Raw genomic sequence first — 21,977 nt, 5'->3', positions numbered from 1 at the left:
GGCTATTACTTTAGTAACTAGCACCAGGACTGAACCCAGGTAGTTGGCTCCAGAGTCTGTACTTAGAACCATGACAACATCCTGCTTTGAGATTTGCCTGCCCAGTAGTATCTATCTGCTTTATCCTTGGTCACACAGCTAGTTGATGACCAGGCTGAGGCTATTCCTATCCTCTTCCAGCCCTCATCCCTGCCTCAACAGGTCCTGTCAATCATCACCTGCAAAAAATAAAGCCATCCTGGGTCTCAGCACAAGTCTAACCAACTGAACAGAGTGGACATGTACACTGATTAACTCTTCATAGGAACCCGGGTCAGGAGGCCACCTTCCAAAGCAAGACAGGTCAAAGGCCTCAGGGTAGAGGAAGCAACCGCTGGGAAACCTTCAGGGACACTCTTACTTAATACTGAAGATCCACCTGCTAGGTACCACAAGATTCTTAAATGTAACCGAAAGTCTATTGTAAAAGTAGAAAGTTGATTTTATTGAAGAGGATGTTTACATTTTAGTGACTCTGTATTTTAATTAATTTTCCATTATATTTAGGTAAAATTCAAAATATGAGCACAGGCCAGAGCTCTGTGGTCCCAGAAATGGATGGGCAAAGAAAGAAAGAAACACACAGCCTGTCTTCTGTAGAGATGTTCCTGGAAGAAGGTCCTTCCTAGTTAGCTTAACACTATGTAACACACTTTAAAAACTAGTCAAAAATATTTTAACACATTTGCATCATATTTTGAGTGTTTCATATGCCACATAACAAATGGATTTCTAAATCATCCTGGAAAGTAAACATTCATTTATCTTTATAGACACACATAAATTGGAATAAAAGCTTATATGCTCCTATATTCAGATTTTCTCTGGTAGGAAAAATTATCAATAAAACTTTTTGTAGAAAATGAATAGACACACACAGTGATTTTCTTCCAAGCATCTCTTCCATTTTCAAACATGAAAATGTAATCAGGCACTGAATGTATTAACAAGATACATTGACTGAGAAACTTCATGTCTGACTTACCTATTGGATTTCTATTGAAGAACAATACTGGAGCTCTTAAAATGGTCTCCAACATTTTGCTATGCAAAGTTTGTGAAGAATTAACAAGAACGTAGAATATCAACAGAGACCTTGTGATACCAAAAAGGATGGTAGATACAGTTAACCCTGAAATAAAGAAACATCACTCAGCACAAGATATCTGCTTTATCCTCAACAATGCTAAAGTATGCCAGGCAGTTTATAAAGATGCTGTGTATTCTATTCTATAAATAAAGGTTGTATAGAGATTTACATATATATACAATATAGAATAAAAAACATATATGTGTGTATATATATATATGTATGTATATAAGGTGGATTCTGTAAGAGCTTAATGTTTTCACAAAATACACTTATAAAGAAAAATATAAAAATTACTGTTTTCCTCTCACTAAATAGAAGCAACACAGGGGGAAAAAATCAAGTGTAAACTACAGTTTCGTTCTAGGTTTCCCTAATTTAATTACAAGTTCTTAAAAAACTCACAAGCAAGATAATTATAAAAAGTAGCTGATATTCATCTGTCTGCATTTCAAATCTCACTATTCACAACATGTCCCATAATCTAAAGCTGAAGTATATTTTGATACCAGCATGTGAATTAACAGGTAACAGGAGAAATGATTTACCACTTCTCGTAATTTACAAGGAAATTTACTTCCATGTAAAGCAATTTCTTAAGAACTTACGCTATAGCACTGGGAACTCTACTCAGTGCTCTGTAATTACCTGAATGGGAAAGAAATCCAAAAAAGAGAGGAGATATATGTGTGTGTATATATATAGTTGGCTCACTTTGCTGTACAGCAGAAACTAACATGACACTGGGAAGCAACTATCCTGTAATAAAAATTTATAAAAATTTAAAATATTAAAGAAGCTACTTCTATGCCCAAGTAGCTTTAAAAAATATGAAGACCATGTTAAGTTGCAAGCGGGCAATCTCTTGCATAATTGAATTGCAAGAAACTACAAACTATATTTTGACATGAGATAATTAATCTAAATAAGCAACTAATCTCTCACTAAGTGTTTGGTGGTTTAGATGAGAATAAAGAATCTGCCTGCAGTATAGGAGACCCAGGTTCAGTCCCTGTGTTGGGAAGATCCCCTGGAGAAGGGAATGGCTACCTGGTCTAGTATTCTTGCCTGGAGAACACCAAGGACAAAGGAGCCTCGCAGGGGGCCCATAGGGTTACAAAGATAGGACATGACTGAGCAACTAACACTTTCACTTTCAAAACACTTGTAAATAAATATAATCATTTACATTTATGCTTTATCAATGACATAAATGAGCATTACCATGCATATAAACATTAAAATAGCCCTCTGAACTTCTCTTCAACTCACAATGCTAAATACAGTGGGGATAACATCTACAATAATTATCCCCTCAAGTACCTTTTTCCATTCAACCAACACATCAGTGTTATTTAAATTATGAAAGCTGCTCAAATTCCTTTTTTTTTTAATTTTTTTATTTTTATTTTTTTTAAATTTTTTTAAATTTTAAAATCTTTAATTCTTACATGCATTCCCAAACATGAACCCCCCTCCCACCTCCCTCCCCATAACATCTCTCTGGGTCATCCCCATGCACCAGCTCCAAGCATGCTGTATCCTGCATCAGACATAGACTGGCGATTCAATTCTTACATGATAGTATACATGTTAGAATGTCATTCTCCCAAATCATCCCACCCTCTCCCTCTCCCTCTGAGTCCAAAAGTCCATTATACACATCTGTGTCTCTTTCCCTGTCTTGCATACAGGGTCATCATTGCCATCTTCCTAAATTCCATATATATGTGTTAGTATACTGTATTGGTGTTTTTCTTTCTGGCTTACTTCACTCTGTATAATCGGCTCCAGTTTCATCCATCTCATCAGAACTGATTCAAATTCCTGAATTCCATCAATAGGCATTTATTTGTTTAACTCACCATCCAATATGAATGTGTAACAGAATCCCTTCCTTCTTCTTTAAGCCCCCATAGTCCACCAATTGAGAAAGAAAATAGCTAATAGATTCAAGTTTCTTACACAAGTAATCAACAAAATAAATAATCTAATTTCATTGAGTGGATTTTTACATGAATCACTCTTTGTAAAAAGCTTATACAAGCATTTCCTGTAAGGACATTCAAATTTTTGTTTAAAAAAATTTATTGGGGTATAGTTGCTGTACGATGAAGTAAATCAGCTATATGTATACAGATATCCCCTCCCTCTTGGACCTCCCCTCTGGTCACCAGAGCACTGAACTGAGCTCCCTGTGCTACACAGCAGCTTCCCACTAGCTAGCTGTCTCACACATGGTAGTGTACATATGTCAGTTCTAATCTCCCAGTTCATCTTTCCCACCTCCCCACCCCACCCCCCATGCCCACACTTCCATTCTCCACATCTATGACTCTACTCTTGGCCCTGCAAATAGGTTCATCTGTGTCATTTTGTAGATTCCATATATATGCATTAATATAAGCCTTTTTTTTGCTTATATTAAAAAAACCAATTACTTTACTTTTACTTTACTCTGTATGACAGACTCTAAGTCCATCCACATCTCTACAAATGACCCAATTTCAGTCATTTCTATGGATAAGTAATATTCCACTGCGTGTATATGTATATATATATATATATATATATATATATATATATATAAACCATAAATGAGATGAAAAGACAACCCTGAGAATGAGAGAAAATAACTGCAAACTAAGCAACTGAGGCTATGATTTTTCTAGTGGTCATGTATGGATGTGAGAGACTATAAAGAAAGCTGAGTGCCTAAGCATTGATGCTTTTGAACTGTGGTGTTTGAGAAGACTCTTGGGAGTCCCCTGGACTGCAAGGAGATCCAACCAGTCCATCCTAAAGGAGATCAGGCCTGGGTGTTCATTGGAAGGACTGATGTTGAAGCTGAAGCTCCAGTACTTTGGTCACCTGATGTGTAGAGATGACTCATTTGAAAAGACCCTGATGCTGGGAAGTATTGAGGGCAGGAGGAGAAGGGGATGACAGAGGATGAGACGGTTGGATGGCATCACAGACTCAATGGACATGGGTTTGGGTGGACTCTGGGAACTGGTGTTGGACAGGGAGGCCTGGTGTGCTGCGGTTCATGGGGTTGCAAAGAGTTGGACAAGACTGAGTGAGTGAACTGAACTGAAGCAACTGACCAGGGATTAATCTTCATAATACGAAGCAGCTCATGGAGCTCGATTAAAAGAAAAAAAAAAAAAAAACAGTCCAATCAAAAAGTGGGCAGGAGACCTAAAGAGACATTTCTCCAAAGAAGACACACAGATGGCCAAGAGGCATATAAAAAGATGCTCAACATCACTTTTAGAGAAGTGAGATCAAAACTACAATAAGGTATCACCTCACACCAGTCAGGACGGCCCTCATCAAAAAGTATGAAAACAATAAATGCTAGAGAGGGTGTGGAGAAGAGAGAGCCCTCTTGCACTGTGTTGGGAATGTAAATGGATACAGCCACTAGGGAGTACTGTCGTTGTTGTTCAGTCACTCAGTAGTGGCTGACTCTAAAACCTCATGAACAGCAGCATGCCAGGCTTCCGTGTCCTTCACTATCTCCCGGAGCTTGCTCAGGATCATGTCCACTGAATCAGTGATGCCATCCAACCATCTCATCCTCTGTCACCCTCTTCTTTTCCTGCCCTCAGACTTTCCTAGCATCAGGGTCTTTTCCAGTGAGTGGACTCCTTGCATTAGGTGGCTAAATTACTGGAGCTTCAGCTTCATCATCAGTCCTTCCAATGAATATTCTGGGTTGATTTCCTTTAGGACTGACTGGTTTAATCTCCTTGCTATCCAAGGAACTCTCAAGATTCTTCTTCACCACCGCACTTCAAAATAATCCATTCTTTGGTGTACAGCATTCTTTATGGGCCAACTCTCACCTCTGTACATGATTACTGGAAAAACCATAGTTTTGACTATATCGACCTTTGTCAGCAAAGTGATGTCTCTGCCTTTTAATACACTGTCTAGATTTGTCTCAGCTTTTCTTCCAAGGAGCAAGCATCTTTTAATTTCATGGGTGTAGTCATTGTCCACAGTGATTTTGGAGCCCAAGAAAATAAAGTCACTGTTTCCACTGTTTCCTCATTTACTTGCCATGAAGTGATGGGACTAGATGCCATGATCTTAGTATTATGAATGTTGAGTTTTAAGCCATTAAAAAAATGTATATTTATTTATTTGACTGTGCCAGGTCTTAGTTGCAACATGTGGGATCTAGTTTCCTGACCAGGGATGAACCCAGGCCCCTCTGCATTGGGAGCTCAGAGTCTTAGCCACTGGACCACCAGGGAAGTCCCTTAAGCAAGCTTTTTCACTCTCCTCTTTCACCTTCATCAAGAGACTCTTCAGTTCCTCTTCACTTTCTGCCATAAGGGCAGTGTCATCTGCATATCTGAGGATATTGACAATTCTCCTGGCAATCTCGATTCCAGCTTGGCGGTTATCCAACCTGGCATTTTGCGTGATTTAGTCTTCATAGAAGTTACATAAACAGGATGACAATATACGGCCTTGACATACTCCTTGCCCTACTTGGAACCAATCCATTGTTCCATGCCCAGTTCTGTTACTTCTTGATCTGCATACAGGTTTCTCAGGAGGCAGGTAAGGTGATCTGCTATTCCAGTATGGAAACTCCTTAAAAAACTAAAAATAGAACTACCATATGACCCAGCAATCCTACTACTGGGGTACCCTGAGAAAACCATAATTCAAAAAGACACATGAACCCCAATGATCATAGCACCACTATTTACAATAGCCAGATTTGGACTGTGAAGAAAGCTGAGCGTCAAATAATTGATGCTTTTGAACTGTGGTGTTGGAGAAGACTCTTGAGAGTCCCTTGGACTGCAAGAAGATTCAACCAGTCTACTCTAAAGGAGATCAGCCCTGGGTGTTCTTTGGAAAGACTGATGCTAAAGCTGAAACTCCAGTACTTTGGCCACCTCATGTGAAGAGTTGACTCATTGGAAAAAACTCTGATGCTGGGAGGGATTAGGGGTAGGAGGAAAACGGGACAACAGAGAATGAGATGGCTGGATGGCATCACTGACTCAGTGGACGTGAGTTTGAGTGAACTCCAGGAGATGGTGATGGACAGGAAGGCCTGGTGTGCTGCGATTCATGGGGTCGCAAAGATTCGGACATGACTGAGCAACTGAACTGACTGAACTGACTGGACATGAAGCAACCTAAAGGTCCATCAGCAGATGACTGGATAAAGAATATATTTGAAATTTTAGGTGAAGATATGCTTTAAATAGTATGTAATGCTATAGATATTCTAAATACTTTTGTGAATAGAGACAGTCATGTTAATACTAGTCTGCTAAACCAAATGTTAAATTAATCACACAGTTGGGGAGGAGATAACACTGTGATCTCAAGGGAAGAAAGAGATGGAATCTAATCCCAGACTTTGGATTTCCTCTACTTAGCTTCTCAAATAACTAGCGAAGCCGAAGATGGGCAGTGTGGTAAAGAGGAGTACGCATACCTTGGAGGGAATAATGCTTTTATTTGGGGTCCATGATGCCAGAGGATTTCATCCAAGATCAATAAAAGTCAAGGTTTATTCAGACAGAATTCAAAAATTTGAACCACAGGGTGGGGATCCATTTCCAATCTCCTTGCCCACCCATATAATGATATAGCTCAGCTCAGCTCAGTTGATCAGTCGTCTCTGACTCTTTGCGACCCCATGAACTGCAGCACGCCAGGCCTCCCTGTCCATCACCAACTCCCGGAGTTCACTCAAACTCATGTCCATCGAGGCGGTGATGCCATCCAGCCATCTAATTCTCTGTCGTCCCCTTCTCCTCCTGCCCCCAATCCTTCCCAGCATCAGAGTCTTTTCCAATGAGTCAGCCCTTCGCATCAGGTGGCCAAAGTATTGGAGTTTCAGCTTCAACATCAGTCCTTCCAATGAACACCCAGGACTGATCTCCTTCAGAATGGACTGGTTGGATCTCCTTGCAGTCCAAGGGACTCTCAAGAGTCTTCTCCAACACCACAGTTCAAAAGCATCAATTATTCTGTGCTCAGCTTTCTTCACAGTCCAACTCTCATATCCATACATGACTATTGGAAAAACCATAGCCTTGACTAGACAGAGCTTTGTTAGCAAAGCAATGTCTCTGCTTTTTAATATGATATCTAGGTTGGTCATAACTTTCCTTTCAAGGAGTAAGCGTCTTTTAATTTCATGGCTGCAATCACCATCTGCAGTGATTTTGGAGCCCAAAGAAATAAAGTCTGACACTGTTCCCACTGTTTCCCCATCTATTTCTCATGAAGTGATGGGACAATGAAGTGATAATGATATAAGATTTAGGTAAAACAACCTATTAGAATAGACAATAGCCACATATTTTCAATGGTTGATTTTCTGAATAGCCAACCCTGGTTTAACTACCAAAATCCAGTACATGGCAAAGTAAGAGTCCTCATTCAACCTCTTTTCTTCTAGTAGATCTTTAAAATAATTATTCAAGTTAATTCACAGAGTAAATCCAATTCAGACACTCAATGTGTTAAGATATTACTGAATTACTCCTAAAAGCCCTAGTTGCTCATACAGACTCATTGTAAATACTTTAGACTCAGGTATAATGGAGCGGATGACTCAACTTCACCTGAATACACTCTTAAGTACCAGTTCAGAATGAACACTACATCTTCATCTTCTTTTACAAGTTCCCCAAAATACAGGTCACTTTGTACATTCGCCCTAAGAACAGGAAAGAAAAAATATTACACTGCAAATATACATAGAACTTACACACACACACACACACAAAATTACCTCAGTTTGAGAAACATGTTTCATGCTGGAAAGTGTTTCCCAACTCGCAAGACCCTCTGTGTGTCTCCCTTTTAAAAATCTGAATTATGACTTTCAGTTCTCAAAACTGTCTGTGAAGACAGACTTAGAAAGTGAACTTGTGGTTACCAGAGGGGAAGGGATAGTTAGGGAGATTGTGATGGTCATGCACATGCTATATTTAAAATAGATAACCAACAATGACATTGTATAGCACATGGAACAGGAACTCTGCTCACTGCTGTATGGCAGCCTGGATAGAAGGGGACTTGGGGAAGGATGACTACATGCATATGTATGGCTGACTTTCACTGTTCACCTGAAACTATCACAATGTGGTTAAGCGGCTATTTTTCAATACAAAAGAAAAAGTTCAGAAAAAGAAAAAAAAAGTCTGTAAAGAAGCTTCTAAAGAGAGGGACAAGGGGAGAGACCATGGGGTGATCATACTCACCCGCAAGAAGTTTACTTTTTCTTCAGGGAAACTATGTAAGGCCATAAGAGGAGACGAAACAAGCCCCACCTCCACCCGACTCTGTGGGAAAGTGAAGCTTCGTGTAGATTTCACAGCACTTTGGGTTAGACCAGGAGCCACTCACCAGTATGCAAGCCACCAATCCTGCAGGATGTAGGCAACCTGGAGCAGGAAACAGCAGTCACTCACACACTGACATCACTGAGCCCTCACATCCGCTCACTAGGATGGGGGATGGGAAAGCTCCAGAACACGGAGACGGTCCTTCTAGCTCAGGTTTGCACCAAGCCCCACGCCCCATATGACCACAGGTCAGGGGAGGGCATGCTACATTTTAAAATCTTTAAAAGATATCCCCCTTTTCCCAGAAGACTTTGTTCAACACATATGGCAATGTCAATGCAAACCCAAGTGGACTTAAAATGCAGGAATAGCACTGTGGTGGCCTCGTCCACTCAGATGAAGGCCTAAGAGCAAATCCTGAGGCTTCCTGGAGGAGGAAGAAATTCTGCCTCAAGACAGCAGGGTCAGCTCCTGCCTGAGATTCCAACCTGCAGAGCTGCCTTCCTGATTTCACATTCACCCAGCAAGATCCCACAACTTCAGCCACTTTTTAAAAATAAATCTCTTAAAACACATATCTAAGAATAATTATAAAATAAATATAGTATAAATAGTATATAAACAACAAGCTGAGGGTATAAACCAAAATAAATGCCTTTACATACCTGAGCTGCGATGTTCACTAGAATAAGGAAGAGGATGACAGACCAGCCAGCACCGGCTGTGAAGTAATTCTTATAGGTCTTAAAACCAACTTTTCCTTCCAAATGGTCCTCTAGAGGTAGTGTAACCTGTATGTTCTCAGTCTGGAAGGAAAAAAAGGCAGTGAGATATGAAATTCTAAATAACGAACTCCCAGTTTCAAGAGTTCAACAATGCCCTCCACTGCAAAGCTGTGGGAAACAGACACATCTCACACACTGAGAAGACCACCAAGATGGTCTATCCTCCGGAGAAGGGTGCGGGAATATCTGGCCAAACCATGTGTGCATTTAGCCTTGGACCCAGCCATCCCACTTCTAGGAATCCATTAGAAATAAGGAAACATCATTTGCACGAGGTTATGCACTGCTGGGGGACTTTGCTTAAAGTCGACCATGACTCTCAGCATAAGTATAATACACCTGATTCAAGTATAAAGACAGAAGCTTATTCTAAAATAATATATAAAATTATGGAGTTAATGTATCTCTCTAGATGACTTGTGTCACTCAATGATGGAGACATAAAATGCAGTTGGGGCTCAAAAGGTGAAGATGGAAACTAACTCTAAAGTGTCTACTGTGTGTCAGGTCCTTTGCACATGTTACCTCTGACCATGGGGCAAAATATTACCATCAGTCACCTGCAGTGACAGAACACTCCAACATATGTAGCTGATTTAATGTGATTACAGGAGGACTCAGTCTAAGGATGTCTTCCATTAAGCGTCTGGATGAATAAGGGAACCTGGGGACCACCAGAGCAAGTAGGATGTAACTACAGTACATTGAAGAGTTCTCATATCAGTGAGAGCCACATGCATCCAGAAATTCAGAAGTGCACCCACTCCTGGTCTCCATAAAAGTCTCCATCCTACACCCAGAGGATAACCCCAAGCAGGCTTGCTCCTTTCATGCTTTTCTATCAATTCCACGGAATAAGACTTTGGAAACCTTAGAGTCTACTTTGGGACAAAAAAAGATGTCACGAGCAGAGCAGACTGGAGGTCCATGAAGTCACCAAGAGCAGACAGAACCAGGTGTGTTGCAGGCTGAGAAACTCACATCTCGGTCCTCTGGAGCCGCATCTTTCAATGAGGGTCTGGGAGACTGTAGAGATGAAGCCAAAGACTCAGAGATCAGAGTGGGAGTTCCTAGAGCTGGAGATGGTTCAGACTGCTTATTTCCCTTCTTAAAAAGGGAAGAGATATCTATCCGAGATTTCAGGAGCTCAGAGTAAGTCCTCCTGTCCACTATTTTGCCCTAAAATAAAAAATAATAATCATAATAATAATTTTTTAGAGGAATTAATTTACATGTGATAATGTTGTGTTAGTTGCTGAGCTGTGTCTGACTCTTTTTGACCCCATGGACTGTAGCTTGCCTGGCTTCTCTGTCCATGGGATTCTCCAGGCAATAATACTTGAGTGGGTTGCCATTCCCTTCTCCAGGGATCTTCCTGACCCAGGGATTGAACCCAGATTTCCCGCACTGCAGGCAGATTCTTTACCATCTGAGCCACCAGGGAAGCCCTCGATAATATTAAATCAACTGAAATACTAATCACAAAAAGTTATTTGGTCTTAAATTATAATATTTGAAGAAAATAAAGATCTCTGGGTCTAGAATTCTTGTTGAGAAATCTAGTCAACTCAACACAGAACTGAACATTCTGTTCTCTGCCAAACCCTGTGTTAGGTGCTGGGGGATTTGAAAGAAACGTGTGCTCATGGGTTAAAAATGGAGGTCGTTCACATAACTACCGTGGGGACTTAGGGAAGCAAGAAGTACAGAAGTTGCTGGGAGGATTAGCACAGTCTCTAGAGAAAACATGAGAACTGAGAGAAACCTCATGTGAAAAGCAGAATTTTAAAAAACGCTTGGGAGAATATTCCAGAAAAGAAAATTACTGACACAGAGGTGGGCACGAGCACATCTGCATGGGTAAGAGTCGCTCATCAAATTTCACTGACCACCGTCACTATCACAGTATCATGTGCCCAGCTGGGACAGGACATGTAGGAACCAGCCCTGAACAGAGAACCCATAAGCTGCATGGTCTTTACAACTGTCTGGAGGACTTAGAATGCATTCTAGGGTCACAAGGATCAAGGAAGTCCCTAGATGAAAATTCAATGTTCCATTTATTAAAGTAACTGAACAAGGAGGCCATGAGGCCAGGGTGTCGCTAATGCTTGGCAGTCTGTGCCTGCAAATCAAAACTTAAGCCATAATCAGTGTACACAGATCCAAGAAAAAACTTAGCACCAACCAACCACAAGTAGCCAACAAGGCTTCCCCAATCAGGCAGCTGATTAAACTACAGCCAATCTAATCATGTTCTTTGAACATGTGTGGGGAGTTGGTGACGGACAGGGAGGCCTGGCGTGCTGCAATCCATGAGGTCGCAAAGAGTCGGACACGACAGAGCGACTGAACTGAACTGACACATCCTTGCAGTTTCCCTCCCTTACAAAGTCATATGGAATAATGTGCAGATGTTTCACTACTTTCTGACCCTGAAACAAGATGCAGCTGATCACTCAGTGGCAAACAAAACACTAGGGAAAAAAACCTCATGATGCAAAACTCATCAAATAAGAGCAACTCTGGGTAAGGCAGCTCAGGTGGAAGAAGATGGCCCAGGACCCTAGTTAGGACCATCTCCTCTCTGCTGTGAGAGAGGGACCAGACAATGAGGATGGACCCTGATTTATCCAAGGGTGCTCACCAGTGGAGAGATAGTTGTTTTGTTAGTAGTAAAACTGAGGGTAGTGTCCTCAAAGGAAGCAATAAGGTGACCCTAAAACATCTAGGGAGTGGTTAAATAGGTTATTCTGCCCATTGAGCCTTTGCTCATAACCCTGTCAACACTGAGTTTTACACACTAGAATCGCCCCCTCTGTGCATGAAATCAACTGCTCTCAAGCTTGAAAAACCATAGGCTCTCCCCCCATTGCTAGAGGAGTGTAGAGGAATTCACACATGGAACTGCTTCTAGAGAGATAGAGGTTCTGTATTTTAATAATCTTGGAGCAGAGATTCATTTCATAAGTCAGGGATCTGACCAAGGGCCTGTGGAACAGTCAGGGGTTAACGACAAAGGCACTGAAGCCCAGAGGTCAATGAGCCAAGAAGTGAAGCATCAAACTACTACCAAGTCTGAAAACTTCTCACTAATCTCCACCCCACCTCCCAACCATGCTAGGAGCTGTGGGTTGGATGGTGCCCCTCCTCAAAATGATAAGTTCAAATGTGACACCTGTGAGCATGACCTTATTTGGAAACAGGGTCTTTGCAGATGCAATCAAGTTAAGATGACGTCATACTGGTGCAGGGTGGCCCTAAATCCAGTATGACTGACGTCCTCACGAGAAGGGACTCAGACACGGGGACAATGGCCATGTGGCATTAGAGGCAGAGACCGCAGTGCTGCAGTTAGAAGCCAAGGAACACCAAGGAAGGCCAGTGAACATCAGAGGCTGGAGGGAAGGACTGTCTCCTGGAGCCGTCAGGGAGAGCACGGCCCTGCCAGCACCTGGATTTGGGATTTGTAGTCAGAAGGCAATGGCGCCCCACTCCAGTACTCTTGCCTGGCAAATCTCATGGACGGAGGAGCCTGGTGGGCTGCAGTCCATGGGGTTGCTGGGAGTCAGGCACGACTGAGGGACTTCCCTTTCACTTTTCACTTTCATGCATTGGAGAAGGAAATGGCAACGCACTCCAGTGTTCTTGCCTGGAGAATCCCAGGGACAGGGGGGCCTGGTGGGCTGCCGTCTCTGGGGTTGCACAGAGACGAAACGACTGAAGCGACTTAGCAGCAGCAGCAGCAGCAGCAGTCTCCAGAACAGGGAGACAATAAACTTCTGTTGAAGTCACTCAGTTCACGGTACTTCATCATGGCAGCTCTAGAAACTGGTACTCTACCCTGAGACACACTTCTGTCTTCTCAGCTTTACTAAGACTTCAAATTGCTTCTGCTGTCACCCCTCAAGTGACCATCATAGAAATCTCTCAAATTTGATGTCAGACCACGTTGTTGCTCTGCTCTGGACCATCCAAGACTTCCGTCTCACTTCCAGTCCCCTGCCCACTGCTCGGAGACCAGCTCCTTCCACATCCCCTGCCCATTCCCCTCAGACACGCTGGTCTTCCTGCTGTTCCTCCAACCTGCCAGGTCAACTCCTTCCTTAGCACCCCCTGCCTCAGGCCCCCTCCCCCAGGTGTTGCAAGGCCCTCACCTTCATGTCACTCAGACCCCATGAGGCACCAGCTCCTCAGGGAGGCAGCCAGGATGTCACCCTCACTTCATCTTTGTCACATCCATCCCCATAAGAACAGGAGAGCTTTGTCCTCCTGCTACACACATGAGAGACCTGGGCAGTGAGACCAGCAATTGGAGACACCGGCAGAGTGGGCATCTCTGACCCAGGTGCTCGGCTACCCAACCTCACTTCTGGTGTTAATGCAATATGCTTTTTAGGCAGCCTAGGTATGACAATCACCTGGATACCAGCAGACCATAGAATCTCTAATTTCTAAGTAATACACTTTGACTTAAGTCATGGAAGAGGAAAATAAAAAGTTCTAAATAAAATTACATCATTATCCTTAAGAAATTTCATTAGAATAGGGATGATTCAATAACCCTGTGGTTTCACTTTTACACACTTTAGTTTTACATGGCTTAGAGTGTAGTAGTGACATCCTTTAGAGTCATCATCCAAGGCATGAACACCAGCTCTGAGAAGGGGGTGAAAAACTGAGGGAGAAGACGGTGTTTACCACTAACCCAAGGAAAGTGACCAGAAAGGAGGTCCGTCCTTCAACATACGTGGACTAGCAATTCCACAGACTTCTAGAAATTACTTACATTTTTCAGTGCCAGAATCTGACTTGTATCTTGTAGGTATTGAAACTGATGAGTGACTAAAATTGTGATCTTATTCTTCAAGGCCTGACAAATACACCTACAAATGTAAAAGGTACAGAAAGCAAAAGCACATTAATGGAGTGCCGCAAATTGAAAACTTATATTTTGAAAAGAGAGACAAAGACCACACAGCAGTCAAAGATCTTTAGTTTAAATGCGAATCAGTAATAACAATTAAATAAACATAACTCAATTAATCCAACTAGGTTCTTAAATTTATCAGCAGCAAATTTGAATTGAGTGCTACCAAAAAAATTTTAAAGCCAGTTCATTGAAGGAGGCACTAACAGCTAAGTCTTTTCCTCTGAAACTCAGCTTAGCAATTATTTACATATTTCATAAAGGAAAACAGCTGAGCAATACCGAGATTACAAAGTGAAAGTGAAAGTGAAGTCTCTCAGTCGTGTCCGACTCTTTGTGACCCATGGACTGTAGCCCACCAAGCTCCTCCGTCCATGGGATTCTCCAGGCAAGAATATTGGAGTGGGTTGCCATTTCCTTCTCCGAAGATTACAAAACCTGACTAAATTAAAACACTATTTTATCGCTATTTGGGAATGGGAGAAGAGGGATTCATGTCTTTTAATAATGTGTAGATTCTTAGACAGCTTTCAAGGAGATTATTTATAATTAATGATGTAAATATTCACAACAAAAAATTAATAGATTCTTGGGAACCTTTGTCAGAGTGTATTTGCTAGACACTTGCTCCCAAAGAATATTAGCTAGAAAATGAATGCCGGAGGGGCCTCTATCAGTCTCTGCAACATTCCCAGTTCCATCCAGGAAGCAAGTCTTCTTTCATTAGGACTGAACAACTTCCAAACATGAAAGTAAAGAACAGACTCCAAAGTAAAGAACATGGCCCAAATCACAGTGGAAATCACCCAATGCTCAGAGCTCCCACCAGTTCTCTTAGTCAAAACACCCTCAGTATTCAACCTTATATTTTTTTCACAGAAGAAAAAAAAAAAAAAAAACCTATTCCTACATTTCAAATGTAGACCCCTAGGGACTCAGGCCCAGTCTCATTCCACAGGGTCCACAACCCCTCCAGGGAAGCAAATGCTCAGGTCCGGGGCCCCAGTGACCACAGGCAGGTTTCCAGGCAGGTACTCTGAGTGTCCCAGCCCTTCACAGAGCAAATCTCAGAAACCTGGGCCAGAGCTCAGCCTGTGAGTGAGTCAGATGGAGAGACTGGAGGCAGCAGGCTGCAGCTCAGTCCCTCTCAGGAGCCTGATGACATCGGACAAGAGACTAAACCTCAGTTTGTTCACCTCAGAACAACGTTAATGAGAACTCATCCATACCTTCTAAGAAATCAAACCATCAATACGCTCAGTAAATGTCAGCCCCTTTCTCCACTCCTCCCTAACCACAAATGGTCATGTGCTTTGGACTCAGGACAGAAACTCTTAACAGGACATTCTGGACACTGGGTCTGTGATCAGAAATAAGACCCTGGGATGTAAACACATACACCATCACTTCGCTAAGCCTAAAAGGATTCATTTTTACCTTTTTACATGTGTTAGCTCAGCATTCATAACTAAGTTTCTTGGTCAACACCTTTTCAAACTTAGTATAAAGCTTTTAAACAGAATTTTTTCTCCTTAATTCATAATTACCTGCCATTAGTCCCTAAGTTTAATTCAGTTGCTCAGTTGTGTCTGACTCTTTGTGACCCCATGAACTGCAGCATGCCAGGCCTCCCTGTCTATCACCAACTGCCAGAGTCTACCCAAACCCATGTCCATTGAGTCGGTGATGCCATCCAACCATCTCATCCTCTGTCCCTAAAGGTGGATGTTAATCAGATCTGATGGGTTGCTACATCCAAGATGAACCAACCCAAAAGTTTTAAGATGTTTTCTTCCTAACAACCTATCACAGATGAGGTAATACAAATAACTACAATGAAGTGATCAGTTGATGGCTTTGGTTTTTCCCTAAATAATGATTTTATCCAAATCACTAGAAAAATACACTATTTTCCAAGTTTTTAAAGATTTCCAAGTCATGCCACAGAAATGACTGAGTCAGCAATCAGTTGTATAACAGTTATTCCTATATAAAGGCTGTGTTAATTTTATAATCCCACATATAATCCTATATAAGGGTTGTATTAAGAGGGAACACATCCCGTGGTAGAGGCGATACAAATAAGACAGAGTCCCCACCTTCATTCATTCAATCAGCAGAGGTCTGCTGAGGAGCCACACACTGTCCTAAGTGCTGAGGATCCACCCACACATCAAAATGGAAGACAATACTGTGCACCGTGTAGAGGACACAGTGAATAAGTATAGAAAATGTGCTACTGGGCTGTGACCTGTGCTCTCAAGGAAAAGCAAGGGCAGCTGCTGTCTGAGATGTGGAGACACGGGAGCCCTGAGACTAACTGGGGAAACATCCTAGAAGAAGGCACAGCAGGTGCAGGGTTCCTGGGACAGAAGACGCTGGACGGAGGCACCTTCTTGCATTCATAGTTTATGGGTGGCAGGTGGTGGTGGTGGTTTAGTGGCTAAGTCGTGTTTGACTCTTGCAACCCCATGGACTATAGGCTCCTCTGTCCATGAGACTTTCCAGACAAGAATACTGGAGTGGGTTGCCATTTCCTTCTCTAGGGTATCTTCCTGACCCAGGAGTCGAACCCGGGTCTCCTGGACTATAGGCAGATTCTTTCCCAACTGAGCTACAGTGGGTGGCAGGGGGACTCATATATGGTCAAGTGCACCCACTGAGAGCTGGGGGAAGACAGAGGGCACGGGCGCCCCCTGGCGGAGTAGGTGGGAATGGCAGGTCCCATCCTCCACCTTCCTTCTGTGTCCTGGCGCACTGCTCCCTGGCTCTGGACAGAGGGACCAGTATGTACAGACAGACAGGGGTGAGAAAGAACCCCACAGAGCCAGCACAGCTGGATACCGAGTGGGTGTGCGGATGCGCTGGAAAGGCTGAGGGGGGCAGACGGCAAGGAAGCCTGTTTGTTTGAGGACCTGGAGCTGCTTTGTGAATGTGGTGGTGGGCTGAGGGCGGAGGGCGGGGGAGGCGGAGGCGGGGCGGGGGCATGGGCAGAGGTGTCCGTGAAGGGCTGGAGTAGGAGTGTGAGCTATGTAGACAGGAGGGTGAGCTGTGTAGACAGTAGCGTGGAAGTCTGATCACGACAGACTCCAAGATCTGATGACGCAGGAGGCAGGGGTCTAGTGATGTGGGGCTGAACCAGGATGGGATCCATGGCTGGACACAGGTGAGGCTGCATCAGTTCATGTAAGGCCCTCATCTTCTGTAGCTGATAGAATCCACTGTGTTCACAGCATAAGCCGTAAAAGTCATGAACCTCAATGACCTTGGATATAAATTCATGACTGAAGGAAACTTAATGGCAAGCAGAAGTGTGAGTCATTCATTTGTAACACAAAACGCTCCCCATGACCAAGCTTCCACAGGACCACCATCTCTCACAGCATATTGTTCCATCCGATTCTCTGACTTGAGAACACTCTCCAGTTGCTGCTGAGTGGTTTCCTAAATTGCTTTCACGCTCTCTGCTTTAACTTTCCCTAGAGAATGTGGTTCTGATTACAAACAGCAGTCTTAAGCTTGCTTCCATCAAGTATATATCCAAAGCAGAACATTCAAAATATTTGAGAGGATTTTATAAATATCTCCAGTGTTTGAAAAAGAACTCAGGAGAACTGCGATCAGCACCCTGTACTTGGCACCAAAATGCCTTGCTCTCCCTTCCCTGTGACACGGATGCAGTGACTAGCAGAATCTGTTCCTGCCCTGATGGGGAACTTGTGCAGATGCTCACAAGACAGGGTGACACACATTAGTGAGCTCAGGGTGGGGCTGGGAACAAGGAGGCTGAGACACTCATGATGCCAGGAGGGCGGGGGTGGGGAATCTCTGTCACAGCACGAGCTCCTGTCACTGAACTCGTGACAAGACACAAGGCACTTCTCTAAGGGAAAACTCATCAAGTCATGAATGGGAGAGGCTGGGAAAGGGGGGTCAGATCAGAGAGCTGGAGACAACGCCATGTGTCATCTGCCCTGTTCCCTCTTATTCTCAAGGATTCTGTGCCACTATGCAGGTTTGTATGTATGTTACAATATACCGAACATGAAATTTACTGTTTTTGCCATTTTAAGCACACAGCTAAGTGGCATGAAGTACATTCACATTGCTGTGCAACCATCACCACCATCCATCTCCACAACTCTTTTATCATCCCAACACTAAGCACGTTTTATACAAGGGCAGGTTCCACCAAAGTCTAACAATGCCTGCTTAGTGGATGTGGAATCCTAGCTCCTAGCCAGCTCCTAGTGTCCAGACCCCAGAGCTCCTCACAGGCCTCCCTCTCACATTTGCTGACTCTGCTGAAGTCTCTACTTTGCTCTTCTGGACTTGCTGTAAATCAGTCATGTCCCCTCAGATTCACATGTGGTCACCTGAGTCATCAGTACCTTAGAATTTGGTGTCATGGACTTTAAAGGCAATTATTACTCTTAATTATACTGGACCTAATCTAACGTGACTGGTGTGCTTCGATGAAGAGACTAAGACACAAGGACAGAGACACAAGCATGTAAATCAATGAAGTTAGAGCACACTCCCTCACCATGCACAAAAATAAACTCAAAATGGCTTAAATACTTAATCATAAGACGTGACACCATAAAACTCCCAGTAGAGATTACAGGCAAAACATTCTCTGACAAACATTCTCTGACATAAATTATATCAATGTTTTCTTAGGTCAGTCTCCTAAGGCAACAGCTATATAAGCAAAAATATACAAATGAGGGCTTCCCTGGTGGCTCAGTGGCAAAGAATCCACCTGCCAGTGCAGGAGACACAGGATCCCTCCCTGGTCCAGGAAGCTCCCACATGCGCAAAGCACCTCAGGCCATGCAGCACAACTACTGAGCCTGTGCTCTGGGGCCCAGGAGCCGCAACTACTAAGTCCATGCCGCATAGAGCCTGTGCTCTGCAATGAGAGCAGCCACCACAGTGAGAAGTCCATGCACCATGGCTAGAGAGTAGCCCCTGCCCACTGCAACTAGAGAAAACCCCGACCATGTGAGGACACAGTGAGGGGATGTGGTCAGAAGCCAAGGAGAGAGGTCTCAGGAGGAACCAGACCACCCACACCGTGAACCTGTAGCCTCAAGAACTGTGACAAATTTAATTTCTATTCTTTGAGCACCCCCATCTGTGACAACTTGCTATAGACGGAATGTTTTACTCCTCAAAAGTCATCTATTGAGACCTAATCCCCACTGTGTTGGTATTAGGAGGTGGGGCCATCGGGAGGGACCAGGTCATGAGGGTGGAGCCTGCATGAAAGGGATTAGTGCCCTGATAAAAGGGACCCACACGGCCCCCTCACCTCTGCCACCACATGAGGCCGCAGGAATTGGACTCACCAGACTGAATCTTTCAGCACCCTGACTTGGACTTTCCCAGCCTCCAAAACCATGAGATAAAAACTTGTTGTTTCTAAAGCCACTCAGCTCTGCTTCCTGTGAGAGCAGCCTGGACAGACATAGTGCTAGAAACTAACACAGGACCTGAAAGAGAGAATTTCCAAACAGCTGCACACCCCGCCTCCTCCAGGCTAGGACATGCCTGATGTTCTCCTCACAGCCCTGCTTCCTCCTCCCTCCACACCTGAGCTTCTACTCTTGCTTCAGTACTTCCCCTCCAGCTGACACTTCCACTTTACACTCGGTACTTACTATCCTGTATTAAAACACTCAAAATCCTGAGTGTGCTGAGCTTTCACTCAGGCATCTGTCTTAACAAGCTCCATGTAGAGACAGGTTCCTCAGAAGCAGGAATGAGAGCTGGGCATCCTAGTCTCCCTGATTCTGCCCAGGGTGGGTCCTTCCCCTCTCCTGGCTCACTGTCCTCCTTGTAAACTAAGGATTTGTGCCGTAAGACACTGATCTCAGTGCACACAGCAGGGTGTTTAAGTGCAGCTGGAAGGTTCATTGGCTTTAACAAAGTGGACAACAGCAACGACCTGACCGTGGGGGAGATGTGAAGGCTGTTATAGGAAAAAAACAAGTTTGCAAGGCTTTCAAAAAGGCCAGACTAGACTCCATAAGAGGCCTCAGCCAGTGTGTGTTAGGACACATTATACACAGAAAAGAACCAGAGTTGTTTTACTTTAGTCACTGTTTAGCCAACCAGGAGCCACTGACAAGTTCCACATTTTAGAAACAGGAATGAGAGTCAAGACTCAAGCCAGATTATAGGTGACACTACATTGTAGTGTCTAAGTATTAATCCTAGTAAGTATCCATGAAATAACATGAAATGATTGAAATCATACTCAAATGTGGGATAAATGATTCTCAAATCTAGACTTTATTTCCAAACTGATAGAATAACAAGCATAAGCCAACAGGGTCTTTCCATGAAAGCCCTATGTCAGTACCGAAAACTTCGCTTCTAACGTGCCTTAAGCAAATGATCGAGGAAAAAAAACTGGCAGCCAAGTACCAGGTTATAGAGTCTCACTCTCTGATTTAAAAACCCTACATCATCTTTCTTACTCCTGGGGTCTGGATCCACCTGGAGTGTCTGGTAATCAACTGCAAGTAGCAGGAGGGAAACTGCCATCTGTTTGTCACTCCCTAAAGCATGGACCCCAATGCCCCCCCGCCACACACACACTGGAAGCACCTGCTGTATTTTCCTGTCCTGAACTCATCAGGATGCAAGATTTCTCTACGATGGATCTTCTGTGGAGGGAAGGGAGGGGAGGAAGGAACACCAGGGCAGAGTGAGCTGAGTCTCCTGGAGCACAAAGACCTTCCTGAGCTCTCTTCCCTCATCTCTACAGGGCTCTTGGAAAGAAGAAACGATAGGAAACAGGAGCAAACTCACTCTTCGAACAAGTGTCTGCTGACTCCTGCATCCACTGCGCTGAGAGGATCGTCCAGGAGGTAGATGTCTGCGTCTTGATACACGGCTCTAGAAAACGTAGAGAGACGTCAGAAGATGATACTTCACACTCCTTGGGTCTCATCTCTGAATCATGATGGTGTCCAACAACTCCATGTTCCTTCTACAAGCTCAGGGAAAGGGCCAAGATCCAGTTTCACACAGGCCCACCCAGTGAGCAGAGTCCGTGTGCTCACGTCCACTAGGAGCCGCAGAGGAGGAGGGGCAGATGGCAACTGAACCCCACTCACCTGGCGAGGCTGACCCGGGCTTTCTGTCCTTCACTCAGCGGGGTTCCTCGGTCTCCTATCTCAGTTAGATCTCCTTCCTCCAAAAGGTGTAAATCCTATACAGATAGAAAAGAGGGGAAAGAAAAAGATATAAAATGTGGTCTACTACCATCTTACACTTTTAGCATCAGTTCCTCATACAAGTATTTGATTACCGTGCATGCATGCTCAGCTGCTAAGTCGTATTCAACTCTTTGTAACCCCATGGACTAGGGCTTGTCAGGCTCCTCTGTCCGTGGGATTCTCCAGGCAACAACACTGGAGGGGTTTGCTGTTTCCTCCTCCAGGAGATCTTCCTGACCCAGGATCGAATCACTGTCTCCTGTGTCTCCTGCACTGGCAGGTGGATTCTTTCCCACCAAGCAACCTGGGAAGCTAGAGCAGTGGGTATAAGTCAGGGTAACTAAACTGTGACCTTGAACATTAAAAAAAGAAAAAGAAAAAAAAAAAACCTCTCAGTGCTTTTCATTTGTTTTCATTCTGTAGTTTTGCACAGCATCTATGCATTTGACCATTTTAACAGATATTTACTGAGGACCTACTGTATGACAGGCATTGCTCTGGGCACAATGAACTCAGCTGTGAAGAAACAAAGCTCCTAGAGTTTCTTTCCATGATGGAAGATGG

At 43.7% G+C, this 21,977-nt stretch overlaps 1 protein-coding gene across 1 annotated transcript in view; it reads right to left on the bottom strand.

The window, feature by feature from the left end:
• The window catches only part of LOC108637289 (multidrug resistance-associated protein 4-like), a 104,534-nt gene that overhangs the window by 29,381 nt on the left and 53,176 nt on the right, over window positions 1–21,977 (bottom strand). The window contains exons 12-19 of the mRNA XM_018056441.1: window positions 21,312–21,406; window positions 21,004–21,090; window positions 14,041–14,137; window positions 10,233–10,430; window positions 9,132–9,272; window positions 8,528–8,565; window positions 7,741–7,835; window positions 1,025–1,171 (exon numbers count right to left, since the gene is read on the bottom strand). Of these exons, the coding sequence (XP_017911930.1) occupies window positions 1,025–1,171; window positions 7,741–7,835; window positions 8,528–8,565; window positions 9,132–9,272; window positions 10,233–10,430; window positions 14,041–14,137; window positions 21,004–21,090; window positions 21,312–21,406 (898 nt within the window). The remainder of the gene's footprint in view (window positions 1–1,024; window positions 1,172–7,740; window positions 7,836–8,527; window positions 8,566–9,131; window positions 9,273–10,232; window positions 10,431–14,040; window positions 14,138–21,003; window positions 21,091–21,311; window positions 21,407–21,977) is intronic.

The sequence above is a fragment of the Capra hircus genome, chromosome 12, assembly GCF_001704415.2.
Source record: "Capra hircus breed San Clemente chromosome 12, ASM170441v1, whole genome shotgun sequence".
Classification (NCBI taxonomy): Eukaryota; Metazoa; Chordata; class Mammalia; order Artiodactyla; family Bovidae; genus Capra; species Capra hircus.
The sequence above is the reverse complement of the archived record's forward strand: the minus strand, read 5'-3'. Positions and strand labels throughout refer to the sequence as shown.